Source organism: Strix aluco, chromosome 3 (assembly GCF_031877795.1).
Source record: "Strix aluco isolate bStrAlu1 chromosome 3, bStrAlu1.hap1, whole genome shotgun sequence".
NCBI lineage: Eukaryota > Metazoa > Chordata > Aves > Strigiformes > Strigidae > Strix > Strix aluco.
Genome location: NC_133933.1, coordinates 127331719 through 127343954, shown reverse-complemented (window position 1 = coordinate 127343954; position 12236 = coordinate 127331719). Strand labels below are relative to the sequence as shown.

The 12236-nt window shown below is 39.0% G+C and overlaps 1 protein-coding gene across 1 annotated transcript in view; it reads left to right on the top strand.

Moving 5' to 3' along the window:
• The window catches only part of CDC5L (cell division cycle 5 like), a 36743-nt gene that overhangs the window by 8999 nt on the left and 15508 nt on the right, over positions 1-12236 (top strand). The window contains exons 9-14 of the mRNA XM_074820233.1: positions 819-967; positions 3567-3729; positions 5171-5335; positions 6909-6989; positions 7340-7585; positions 10898-11095. Of these exons, the coding sequence (XP_074676334.1) occupies positions 819-967; positions 3567-3729; positions 5171-5335; positions 6909-6989; positions 7340-7585; positions 10898-11095 (1002 nt within the window). The remainder of the gene's footprint in view (positions 1-818; positions 968-3566; positions 3730-5170; positions 5336-6908; positions 6990-7339; positions 7586-10897; positions 11096-12236) is intronic.

Below are 12236 nucleotides of genomic sequence, written 5' to 3'. Positions count from 1 at the left end.
ATCTAGTGTGTAAAACAAACAAAACCCCTGATTGATAATGAGCTGTATTTTAACAGTTTCATGATAGAAAAGAGAAAGTTCCTGACTCTACAGATCATGACCTAAGTGTCTGTGCAGTGCTTGCAGGAATGAATGGTCATGTTCACCTTCAAATGGAGTACTCTGACATCACACACGTCGCAGTCTTATTCATATGCACAGTTCCATAGATGGATTACTACTCTTCTGTGAAGATAATTGCTATATGCAGTAGTTTCAGTATCTCAGCTCATTTTCAGAGTGCCTTAATTCTTCATTGTAAAAAGGAAAAATAAAATGAAAAATAGGGGATATTCATAAAAGTCATGGACCAAAAATCTGAATAGCAACCATCTCTCTTGGAACATTCTTTTTGAAGTGCAATTTGGATAAACTTCTTTGGTGTTGGATTTCAGAGTACAACTGTGCTGTTCCCTCTGAAAATCAGGATCCTTAGAATGACTTGAGTATTCAGTCGCTAATAAATCTTTCAGTCTTGTAGAGTCTAGCAAACTGAAGGAAGTCAAAACATTTAAGTAACCCACTCATTTTTGCAACTCCAATTTATAATATATCTTAGTGGAAATGAAGATTAAAATCCTTTCTGAGTGGAACAGTAGGGTTTGTAAATACCAGTGTATGGGTGTTAAGGAGTGTTAAACATTTTCTGCAAACTGATTGATATTCAAGTAACAATTCTGCTGTTCTTACTGCTACTGAATCTGTTAAACTAAATCTGTATAGTAGAGTGTGACTCTGAAAGTCTTAGTGATGTGCTGTGTGTGTTGTCTGTTATACAGGAAGCACAGAATTTGATGGCTCTCACAAATGTGGATACCCCCCTGAAAGGAGGTCTTAACACTCCCTTGCATGAAAGTGACTTTTCAGGGGTAACACCACAGAAACAGGTTGTTCAGACTCCGAATACTGTGCTTTCCACACCCTTCAGGTAAAGCAGGCTTGTTTTCTAATGAATGCTTGGCTGGGCGTGTATATAGTGGAGGTGGGTGGAGGGACCGGATTGCAACAAATGAAATAGTAAGTTATCATCAGTGCTTCAAAACACGTTTTAACTCGCTTTTATTTCAAGCCATCATCGCACAACTTTCTCCTTCTCTGTGTCCTTCACAAGCTCAGACATATCACCTTCATCTGTATTTGTACAGTGTATAGCTCACTGGAGTTTTGGTCCAAAATGAGGTCTTCTTGGTCTGGAGCAATATAAATTATACTGGAGTAATACAGGAGTATAAATAGTAAAATGGAGTGTCATTCTGTATGTGGCTCCTAGCCTTTCCAAAGTATTACCTCTGAGTCGAAGGTGTGGAAAGTCCCATAGCCAAACCCACACTGAATTTTTGAAAAGCTGGAGTAAATATTTTATAAGCCATATATATCCAAAATAAAATATTTCTTATATTGCCAATCTAAATAGCATGGAATTGGTGGTTTAACTCTTACAGTGAGTCCTGAGTAAATATATATCCCACAAATGCCAAATACCATACAGCTAAAAAATATTACACTTAGTACATTTTGTCTGTCAATCTTTTCAACTTCGGTTCTAATTTTACTTGTATCATGCTAGTAGGAAAAGTGGAGGATGAAATAAAAAGGACCTTTATGGCAGCTTTTCAAAAGCAGCTTTATTTTGTTGTTTAAAAGCTGTGTGCAAAAGCCCTGCTCTTCTAATTGGATCTACATAAATGAATCTTTTTGTGGAGATCTATTGGCGTCAGTGCGGTGCAGAGTGAATGTATAGTTTGGCCTGGAGTGATCTGGCTGTTCATTTGGGTAATTTTATATTAAAAAATGTAAAGACATTCTAATTTTATTGTTTGTTTGGGGTTTTTTTTTGTTTGTGGTGTTTTTTTAGCTTCTGAAATTCAGATTTGCACATGTAAATATGGTACCTATGTATCAATTGGCTTGCAGAAATGCTGTATCAGTGTGAAGTCCAAGACCTTGAGCAGAGAGAAAAATAATAAATCCATTAAGAGGTTAAAAATAAATAAAGGGTAGCCATAACTTTTTAAGGAGGCGGGGTTGTAAAGTAGAGCCATCATCTTATTATTTAGGCCAAAAGAGCAACTATTTAAGTTACACCTTTTTTTCCTATGATGGTATGAAATTTGTAATATTTTGATGCAAGGTTTTTATGGAAGTTGTTGCCTTGCATTCGGTTTTTTTGGTTTGATTGGGGTTTTGGGGCTTTCTTCCACATCCTAGTTATAAGAATTTTCTTAAAAGGTATTAAGTTGAAAATTGTAATAGGGTTTTAAGCACTGCATGAAACTGAGACAACTAGAAAAAGAAACCTGCTTGCTTGGAAATTGTTTCTTCTGGAAGTCAGAATAAAACTTTTTCTGCTAGTATAATCAGCAAAGTAGATCCATCCTCAGAAATACTCATTTGAAATCATAAAAATTCATTTTGCTGGTTTTTTGTGGGTGTCATCCTGCAAATGTTACTGCTTGTATGTGTTACTCTAAACGAGAGTTCATAAAAAATTTGTGGACAACCTCAAGCAAGAGGAAAGTACCACCTGTCTCTCACAGACATACCCAGTAAATGAGGCACTGTTGTATCCCTTAAACAAGGACCAGTAGCGTGTGTCTGTCCACCGTTACAACATGTTACTGGCACTACAGAATTACAGTAACTAGTAGTGGAAATGATGTATTAAGTCATTTGTCCATTGTCCAGTCTGTCTCTGACAGGGTTATTCTCTACTTGTCATTGCGATCTCAAAATATTTAAATAAGTGTAGATGAGTGCTATAACGTAGGCTTTTTTCCTAAAAGTTTTTCCCCTTCCTGAAATTGTTTTCTTTGAGACATTTAAAAATGCCTTATCAGTTGTTTATTATTACCATCACTATGTGAAACTTCATTATAGCTTGGCAACAGAAAACTTGTGACTACATCCAAGACCATGCCTGCATGCCTTTCACATAGTAGGTTATTGGGGTAGAGAACAATATTTCTTCTCAGTCTAGAGGAGAAGCAACTGAGGCCTACAAAATCTAAGACTTTATCCATCCTGCCTAAGCTAAGGTGCTTAAAAGTAATAATTGTAATGTAATTATTCCTTCAATAATCAGTGAAAGCAAAGAGGCATCTTCAGAGTGATTAATTCAGTTGTAAGATGGAACAGCTGTTAAGCCAGATGTATTCAGAGTGAATGACTTGCCACAGGTGGTAAGGAAATCAGAGCTTGCAATTAAATCCTGATTACTGTATCCCAGAATAGTGCCTGGTGACTGGATAATCTCTTCTCCCAAAAGTAGCAGTGGGAGTTTGTGTTGCTGTAGTTCTTGAAACTTCTCTTAACATAATGATGTGCCTAGATTTCAGCTTGACAGGCCCTTAAGTTACCCCTCAACAGGTGGATTCTTCTAATGGCGTATTATAGTGTCACTGCCTCCCAAGAAAAAAATCTAGATTGAATTTATTAACAGTATTTGCGTAACTTTTTGCAGCTTTCAAACTTTTGTAAGTAGAGGTCTTTAGGAAAAAACTAAATGACTGTATCTGCACTTCCTCTAGAACACCTTCTCATGGACCAGAAGGCTTAACTCCTCGTGGAGGACTAACTCCTAAACCCGTGGTTGGTACAACTCCTGGTAGAACTCCCCTGCGCGATAAACTGAACATCAACCCAGAAGAGGGAATGGCAGATTACAGTGACCCATCTTATGCGAAACAAATGGTAAGAAGTACTTAAGAAGTGGAAATCACTGCTCTATTAATTTTCAGGATTTTTGATTCTCATCTCCTGAACAGAATTTTATTTCATAATAAAAGCAAGTGTTATTTCTACCACTTGTCTACATGTCTGTTCTCATCGCCTGATAAAATTAAATCTTTATTTGAAAGAACAGAAATCTTGCCACTTAGAATGGCTTTCAGTGTGCTCAGTAAAAGTGTTCTAAAGCTATTTGTCAAAGGAGACATAGTTAAGTTTCAGCCCTACTTGTATCTTTGAAGCTGAGCAGGAAATACATCTCAAGCAAAGATTCATTTTTCTTGCAATCCTACACAGCCCTCAAATCCCTCATCATCTTGGCTTCCCAGTTTACCTACAGGACTTTTCATCAGTCTGTTGTGTTGACAACATTGAGCTAAAGGAGTTTAATTTTTGCCATTAGGAGCACTTGGGTTTGAGATGTCCAGTAATCCGAGTCCCATCCAGATTCTTTCATCGCCTTTGGCAACAGATGTTTCCATTCTTGGAGATTCAGCCAGATGTACCCTGCCAATTAGACATCATATAAAAGGGCATATACCTAATAGGTAGCACCTTGGGAACTCCTTTTATGTGGCTAATTCTCCAGCCGTAACTGTGGCTTTGGATATCTCCCACCAGAGCTATTGACATTTTTCTTTTTGGGCTAGCTAAGGATATCCACTTCAAGTTTTTGGCATGTTCTTCTTGCAAAAATAACTCTTCGAGTTCAGAATTTCAGATTTCCTCTTAGCTTAAAGGACAAGGTTTATTTGATGTCCTTATATGTACTTTGGTTCTGTCTTAGCCTTTTTATAGTAAAAAGGTTTTTTACTGCTAGAAGGAAAACTGGGGCTTCAATTTCCTGCTGGATTGCACTGGTTTCCAGATCTGGTGCTGTTTGTCTCATTTTTGTACTGTGCCACAACCCCCAGATTTGTGAGCAACTGCAAGGAAAAGAGTTCCAGTTAGGCTTGCAAATACCCCTGTGTCCATCGGCAGCGCGGAGACGTTTTCACATATTTTCAATTTCTTGAAAGGTATTTATGTGAGTCTCTGCTGTTGCACTGAAACTACTGGGAGGCGAAGGTGCCATTCTGTTGTTTTACTTGAGTATATTTCAGCCAGTTTGAAGATTTCATTGGCTATCTTTAAGAAAGCTGTCATTTTTTAGTATCAGAGAGTTTCTGTGCTTAGTAGTGCATAAACTCTGGGGTGGTGGTCCCTAGGCCCACCTGGATTAGTAACATGCCTCTCTTGTCAGACTTCGGAGATTTTGTTTCTGTTGGTTTTGTAGCAGACTAAGATGGCGGGTTGATATTAGTTGTGTATTGTTCATGTCTGTTAATGTAGGTGGATGGAATTTGATTGTATTGCACCTTAGCGCGTGAATCCAGAAGCATTATATCTTAGGTTATTCCAACAGGAGAGGGAGTCTCGTGAACACCTGCGCCTTGGACTCATGGCCCTTCCTGCTCCAAAGAATGACTTTGAGATTGTTTTACCTGAAAATGCAGAAAAAGAACTTGAGGAACATGAAGTAGATGAAGCCTTTGTAGAAGATACTGCTGATATAGATGCCCGCAAGCAGGTAGGTGTTTGTGATGCAGACAATGTCTTTTGTTTAAAATCACATACGTTCCTTGTATGTTTTTCATAGTTTCACACCTGATTAGTGGAAGTGATACAGCTTTTACAGCATAACAAAGTAAAATGTACCTGTTTTCTGTGCTGCCATCAGATTATACACACACAGAAAATTCTTTTCTTAATTTGTTAATGTTATGTATCACATGTCATTTTCTACAACGCAGTCTCTAAGAGTGTGTATGTCCTACCTCCTGCGTTTGTCCCTCAAAGATAAAATTAAAAGCATTTTTCTACAGAGGCACATGCTTGATTTTAAGCATGTGAGAACTGTGCTTTTTTTTTTTGTTTGTTTTTCAGTTTCAGGTTATTCTTTCAAGGTTAAAAGTTACTGTTGGTGAAATGTAAGACAGGTATATACAAATCCGTGCTGGCTGGTAGGACACAGATAGAAATCTGCCATGCAGTGAATTGGTCTTTTTTGTATGTCTTGTGCCATAGGGTTACCCAGATGGCCAAGCTGTGGATAGGTCCCTGTTTTTTTGTTTTGTTTTGTTTCAGAATCAAGGAAGGCTGGATGAAGTGCTAGCTTAAATTCTGCTGGTTAAATAGCTGTACTGGCCAGTAATTGGAGACACTTTACATTTTTCTGTTTATAAGAACAGTCCCTTTTCCATTTATTGCTTATCCTAATTTTTGTGATGCGAATCTGTTTTTGTTATATAACTTTAAATAAATGGTTTTTAGAGTTCACAGGGGTTGAACAAAATATTTTTAAAAATTCCATGCTCTGATATCTTCTAATACGATAAGCATTTCCCAGAATTTGATTCCTAGCGTGTCCTGTTTTAGGGAGAAACACATTATATACATACATGTGCATGTCTTGTGCATACACACCCTAATAAAAAGTCTGAAAAAATACAGATAATTTCTGTGTGAGGAAAAGGAGTGAGAAAAGAATTTGAGTTGTAATATCATTCAAGAGAATAGCATCCTGCCTTTCAAACGAGGGCGTGACATGGCTGGGATTAGAACATGGAAGGTCTTGGTCATCATTCCTGAAGTTTTAGACTACACTGCCTTTTCATGTTATTTATTGCCTGAAAGTTGAATGTAAGGAGAAATCTCATGTTTTTACACTTTCACAAGTTTTGTTTTAGTGAAGTAGTTACTTTATGTCATTGAAGAAGACAAATAGAGTCCTGGCTGCAAATTTAAGTCTTTCTTATCCTGATGGATTTCATGTCTGGAGAGTTACAGCAGTTGTCAAACTTGATGTGGAGAAATTTGTAAAGAACAGTGTGCTGGGGTTGAGGCTGAAGGAGAATTTGATGTCTGGAAAGGACTTTTTAGGATATGTCTCCTCTTAGAGTTAGTCTGCTGTGTTCTTTCAGTTTACTTCAGGGGCAATTACGATGTCATCACATTATTTGGCTCTGGCTTCATAACATGAAGTCTTTATACTTTAAGGAATCTTTGCTGCAGTAATCAATTAGTTTTTATATTGCATACATTTCTAGGAAGCATCTGATTGTATTACAGTAGCTGAAGTAACACTTACCTTGTTTGCCTAGGCTCTCCGAGATGCAGAGCGTGCAAAGGAACTGAAGAGAATGCACAAAGCTGTGCAGAAGAATCTACCACGGCCCTCAGAAGTAAGTGGAAACAAAATTCACTTTTAAGGAAAAAAATAGAAGTAAAGGTTTTAACCATTCTAGGAGGAAACACAGTCTAAGTAGATCATGAGAGAATTAAATTTTTGCGTGTGCTGATTTCAGCGTTATGGGACACTTTCACAGTGAAATTGTTATGAGGTATTTCACATGTACAAATGAAACCACAGTTGAGTGTTTGAGTTGCTGTGTGTGTCACAGCACAAGGGATTTTGGCACCTGTTCTGCATGGTGTAGCTAATATAAAATTCATACTCAGGTGGGGGTATATAAATTTAATGTGATCTTTGCTGTATATGATGTTTATGAACTTTTTTTTAATTCCTGGGCAGGTTAATGAAACAATACTGAGACCCTTAAATGTGGAACCACCTCTAACAGACCTGCAGAAAAGTGAAGAGCTGATAAAGAAAGAGATGATTACTATGCTTCATTTTGATCTTTTACATCACCCATTTGGAGAGCAGCCTAGTGGTAAGAAGGGGAAAGGCCCAGGATTTGGAAGCAACAATGCAGAACATATGGCTTACTTGGAACAAAATCCTTATGAGAAGTTCTCCAAAGAGGATCTCAAGAAGGTGAGAATTGTATGGTTTAATTACTAGTGACCTAATGTCTCCTTCTGTCATGGTCCTGTAATCTTGCAAAAAAAGTGTGTTCAAGCCTGCATAAAATTTATTTGGGAGATCTCCAGCGGTTTGTGTGAAGAGCTGTAAGGATAATTTAAGTGCATGTTCTCTTTTCTGTGAGTTGATGTTAATCTAGGCACAGATTAACAGCAGTTACAATTATGATGCTGTATTTGTCCAGAGACATTGTCTTATAGATACAATTTTGAATGTGTTGTGATTGCTTCTCATTTTAAGTGAGGGTAGGAGCTGTAATACCCCAACAGGTACCAAATTCTACTGTTTCTGGAAACTGGTGTTAAATCATTGAGACTTCACAGAATCACAGAATCACAGATTCTTCTAGGTTGGAAAGGACCTTGAAGATCATCTAGTCCAACCGTTAACCTCACACTGGCAGTTCCCAACTACACCAGATCCCTCAGTGCTATGTCGACCCGACTCTTAAACCCCTCCAGGGATGGGGACTCCACCACCTCCCTGGGCAGCCCATTCCAACGCCCAACAACCCCTTCTGGAAAGAAATACTTCCTAACAGCCAGTCTAACCCTGCCCTGGCGCAGCTTGAGGCCATTCCCTCTTGTCCTATCACTTGTTACTTGGTTAAAGAGACTCATCCCCAGCTCTCTGCAACGTCCTTTCAGGGAGTTGTAGAGGGCGATGAGGTCTCCCCTCAGCCTCCTCTTCTCCAGACTAAACAACCCCAGTTCCCTCAGCCGCTCCTTGTACAACATGTGCTCCAGACCCTGCACCAGCTTCGTTGCCCTTCTCTGGACACGCTCGAGTCATTCAATGTCCTTTTTGTAGTGAGGGGCCCAAAACTGAACCCAGTAATGGAGGTGCGGCCTCACCAGTACCGAGTACAGGGGCAAGATCACTTCCCTGTCCCTGCTGGCCACACTATTTCTGATGCAAGCCAGGATGCCATTGGCCTTCTTGGCATCCACCTTCTGCTGCCTGTGTAGTTCATTAATCCAGAATTACTAAGCATTTTTTTCATAGCAGTGCAGACTAAATGTGACAGTGGTAGCCATCTTATAACTTGGAGCAGCAAATGAAGTTGTTTTAATTATGCTTGTCAAGCTTGATCCAACAGAGCTGTGCTAGTGCAGAGCCTGCTGGGCCATGGCAACTGATCTTAAAGTATACCCAGTTAAAAAGTGCTGAATAGGCAGAATAGGTTGTTGCTGGATGAAATGAGTAGGCTGTCTGGGCACTCTGTCCTGTTTTGCATTGTGATCCCAAGTTAAACAGCAGTCCTGTACCAAGGGTTCCGGTTCGGGTTGTTCAGTTATTTAAGCAGCTACAGATGTTGCCTTTTGCTGCCAAGTGACAGATAGACAGTTCAGACACACAGTGCTGTGGTTAGCTCTTTCAAAGAGTTTCACCTGTGAAGTTGTGCCAGTAACCTTTGACCAAATGCTTACAGGAATAAAAATCAGTGAAAAGGACAAAATCACATGCCACCAAGTTATCTGCTTTATGCAGACTCCTGCTATCCAAGACTTGTGTTCTGACAATAGCTGTGCTATCTCTACACCTAAATCCCATATTGCTTTAAAGGGACTCTAAAGATATACAAGCAGATTTTAAATCCATCTCCTTGTCCATATCTGACCAATGAATCAAGAGCCTAAAATGAGAAACACTGAACAGTATGTACTTCCAATTTGCTGTTAAATGAAAAATTATACTTGAAGATTTCTGAGCAGAAGTTAAAGATGGAAAATACAGTTAGATCATGAATTTCACTGCCCTGCCAGTGTCAGATTGTTCCCTTAGGAACACTCTTTGAATGCTTTCTCTTGTTGTTTTGAAGTGCAACGAGAATTAAGTTTTCTATCACTTCCCTTAGAGACTATTACACAGTCCAGTAGTTTTTGTCTGGAAACTTTCTTCAGAGTCCCTGGAAATTCTGTCTCCTAACTGGTGGGCAGAAGTTTTTTGCATCCTTGCTCCTGCTTGCTCTAACATTCAGCATAAGATTCCCTCTTGATCTAAAATCAAATTCAAACCAGGAAATTTTCCCATCTCTGTGCTCTCACCTGGGGCTTGTTTATTTTTCTTTATTTCTTCATTTTTTTTTTAGAACATCTTCCTAAAATCCCTTCATAAAATGCTTCTTTCTTTTCCTGATATGTAGTGCTCTTTTGGGAAGGATTAGCAGTGGTGCTAAGCACAGTATGATGAGCTCTTAAAGCTGTGGAACTGTTTTGGCACCACAACTAAATGGCTTTAGTTCCTCAAAGTGTACAAATAGATGCTAATTGAAAGTGAACCTTTATAAGATTTAGCTTTGTCAGGTGTGGTTTGAGTACTCCTATTTCATCTGTCTTGACCATTGAAGATAAGTAATTCATTTTCCTTTCCCTGGTATCCCTGGAGTCAACTAATCTGGTGATACCTGAAAATTCCTGGGCAATGTGCTATTATAAAACATATATCTGCTTGCAGTGAGATATCTAATGTTGATATGGAAGTTTCTGGTGCTTGTATAAATCCTGTTGAAAGAGGCACATGCACTTATAACCAATGAAGTCCAGATCGGCAAAGATATTTTTGTTTTTTAGTTACAAATAAAATTGGAAGGACCTGGGTGCCTATGTAGTTTTGGGGGCCAGGCTCTTTGTCAGAAATTTTAAGAGTTGTGAGAACAACATGAATCTTTTCAGTTCCCTCTAAGTTACTTTGTAAACTAAACTGGAAACAGCAGAATGCTCATACCTCACCATTAGTTCTCTAGCAACAGAATGCATGTTAGTTAAAAGTCAGAGTAGTATTTCCTGCAATGGAGCTTATACAGCTCGCCCATTAATGTTTAGACTTGACTTTCCAGCTTGTGTGGAGAAGGGCAAGCAAAAGGAAATGAAAAGTGATTTTTTCGTTTCATAGAACAGCTACTTCTGTCTGTACAGTTATCCCTCCCCTCAAGGTCCTTGCTTTTATCTCTTTTCTTCTGCAGCAAGATGAAGTATCTAGCTGTGCCACAGCTTTCATTAGCTATAGCAGAGTGATGTCAGGTTTGGCCAAATTATATAAAATGAGGGATAGTTGTGCTGTGAGTAGCCTTCTAGCCTGGGTTTCATTTATAATCCACAGCATCTGTGTTAGATTTCATAGTTAGCTTAACCTGATGGTGAGCTTTTAGTATGAAAAGAGAAACTGCCCCTGTGAATTGCACACTGAAGGATTGAAAAGAAGAGGAATTTTCTTGTATCCTGTGTATTGTAACTGCAATTTATTTCTCATCATTTCTAACAGGCACAGGATCTACTGGCACAAGAGATGGAAGTGGTAAAGCAAGGAATGGGGCATGGAGAGCTCTCAAGTGAAGCTTATAACCAGGTGTGGGAAGAATGTTACAGCCAAGTGTTATACCTGCCTGGACAGAGCCGTTACACAAGAGCTAACTTGGCCAGCAAAAAAGACAGGATAGAGTCACTTGAAAAGAGGCTTGAGGTCAGTGTCACTTTTTTCTGCTTTTTGCACCTGCCTTTTTTTTTTTAAAAAATTTCTTCCCATGTGTGTGGTTTCTTTTTTTCTATATAAGAGTTACAGGTTACTTTATAAATCATTCAGGTCTCTTGGTGGGATTCCTTTGAAAAGGTTGTTGAGGAATTCTCCTGAGAAGTTCATAGATGTTCCTGAGGTGTTTAAATTGCCTTCTCTCATCCTCCTCCTTTTCTTAAAATATCCCTAGAGTATTCCCACACAGTTTCTTTGCAGTATTAGCTGTAACACTGCTCGTCTCACCCACTTTATTCTCAACTGGAGAGAAGGTCAGGTTCTGCTCTCTCTAAATTCCATGTGGATTTTTTGCTGTATTCTTCATCTCCACTGTCAGTGAATCCAGATACCCGATCTTTCTATTTTTGCACTTTGGCCCTGATAGTGGCCAGTATGAGATACTTCAGGAAAGATGCTTAAAAACAGTGTTTCTGTCCCAAAACTCCTCTCAAGTTCTCTTTCCAACTTAAGATTTGGCTTCTGCTTGACAATTACATATGTGAAAGTCTAGATAGTCCTGAATTCTTGCCAGACTGGCATCTCCAGTGATTCCCTCCAAAAAAGAGAACAGTGGATGTTTGTGATCCCATTCCACTTTATCAGGAAATAGTGGGCTTCCTTACGAATGCATTTGAAATTCAAATTTTGAGTTTGCTGTTGTGCATAACTTACATTTTCTGCAACTACAAAATGTCAGAGTTCGGATAGCAACATCTCACCAAAGTGCCTGCATACAGTTTGAGTACTGGACACTGGTGCTAAGGGACCAAGAACTGAAACTACATCTTTTTCTGCTGAGTTGTAGAGTACAGCATTCTCCAGTGTCAACACGCTTGCATCGGTTTATTGAAAATGCAGCAGTCGCAGGCCTTAACTCAACAAAGCATTAAGATTTGGTAGGGTGTCCTGGGATTGAGGAGGTTGTGTGTGGAGAGGAAATCATTTGAGGTACGGCGCACTAAGTAGAAGGTGGCAATTCAACCTTTTGACACTGATTTCCCTTGCCCTGTCCCATCTCTAGAGTTTCACCCAAACACTCCACACAAAACACAAAAATACACAGCTCTTTTGATAAAAGGTAAGCTGGCTTTAA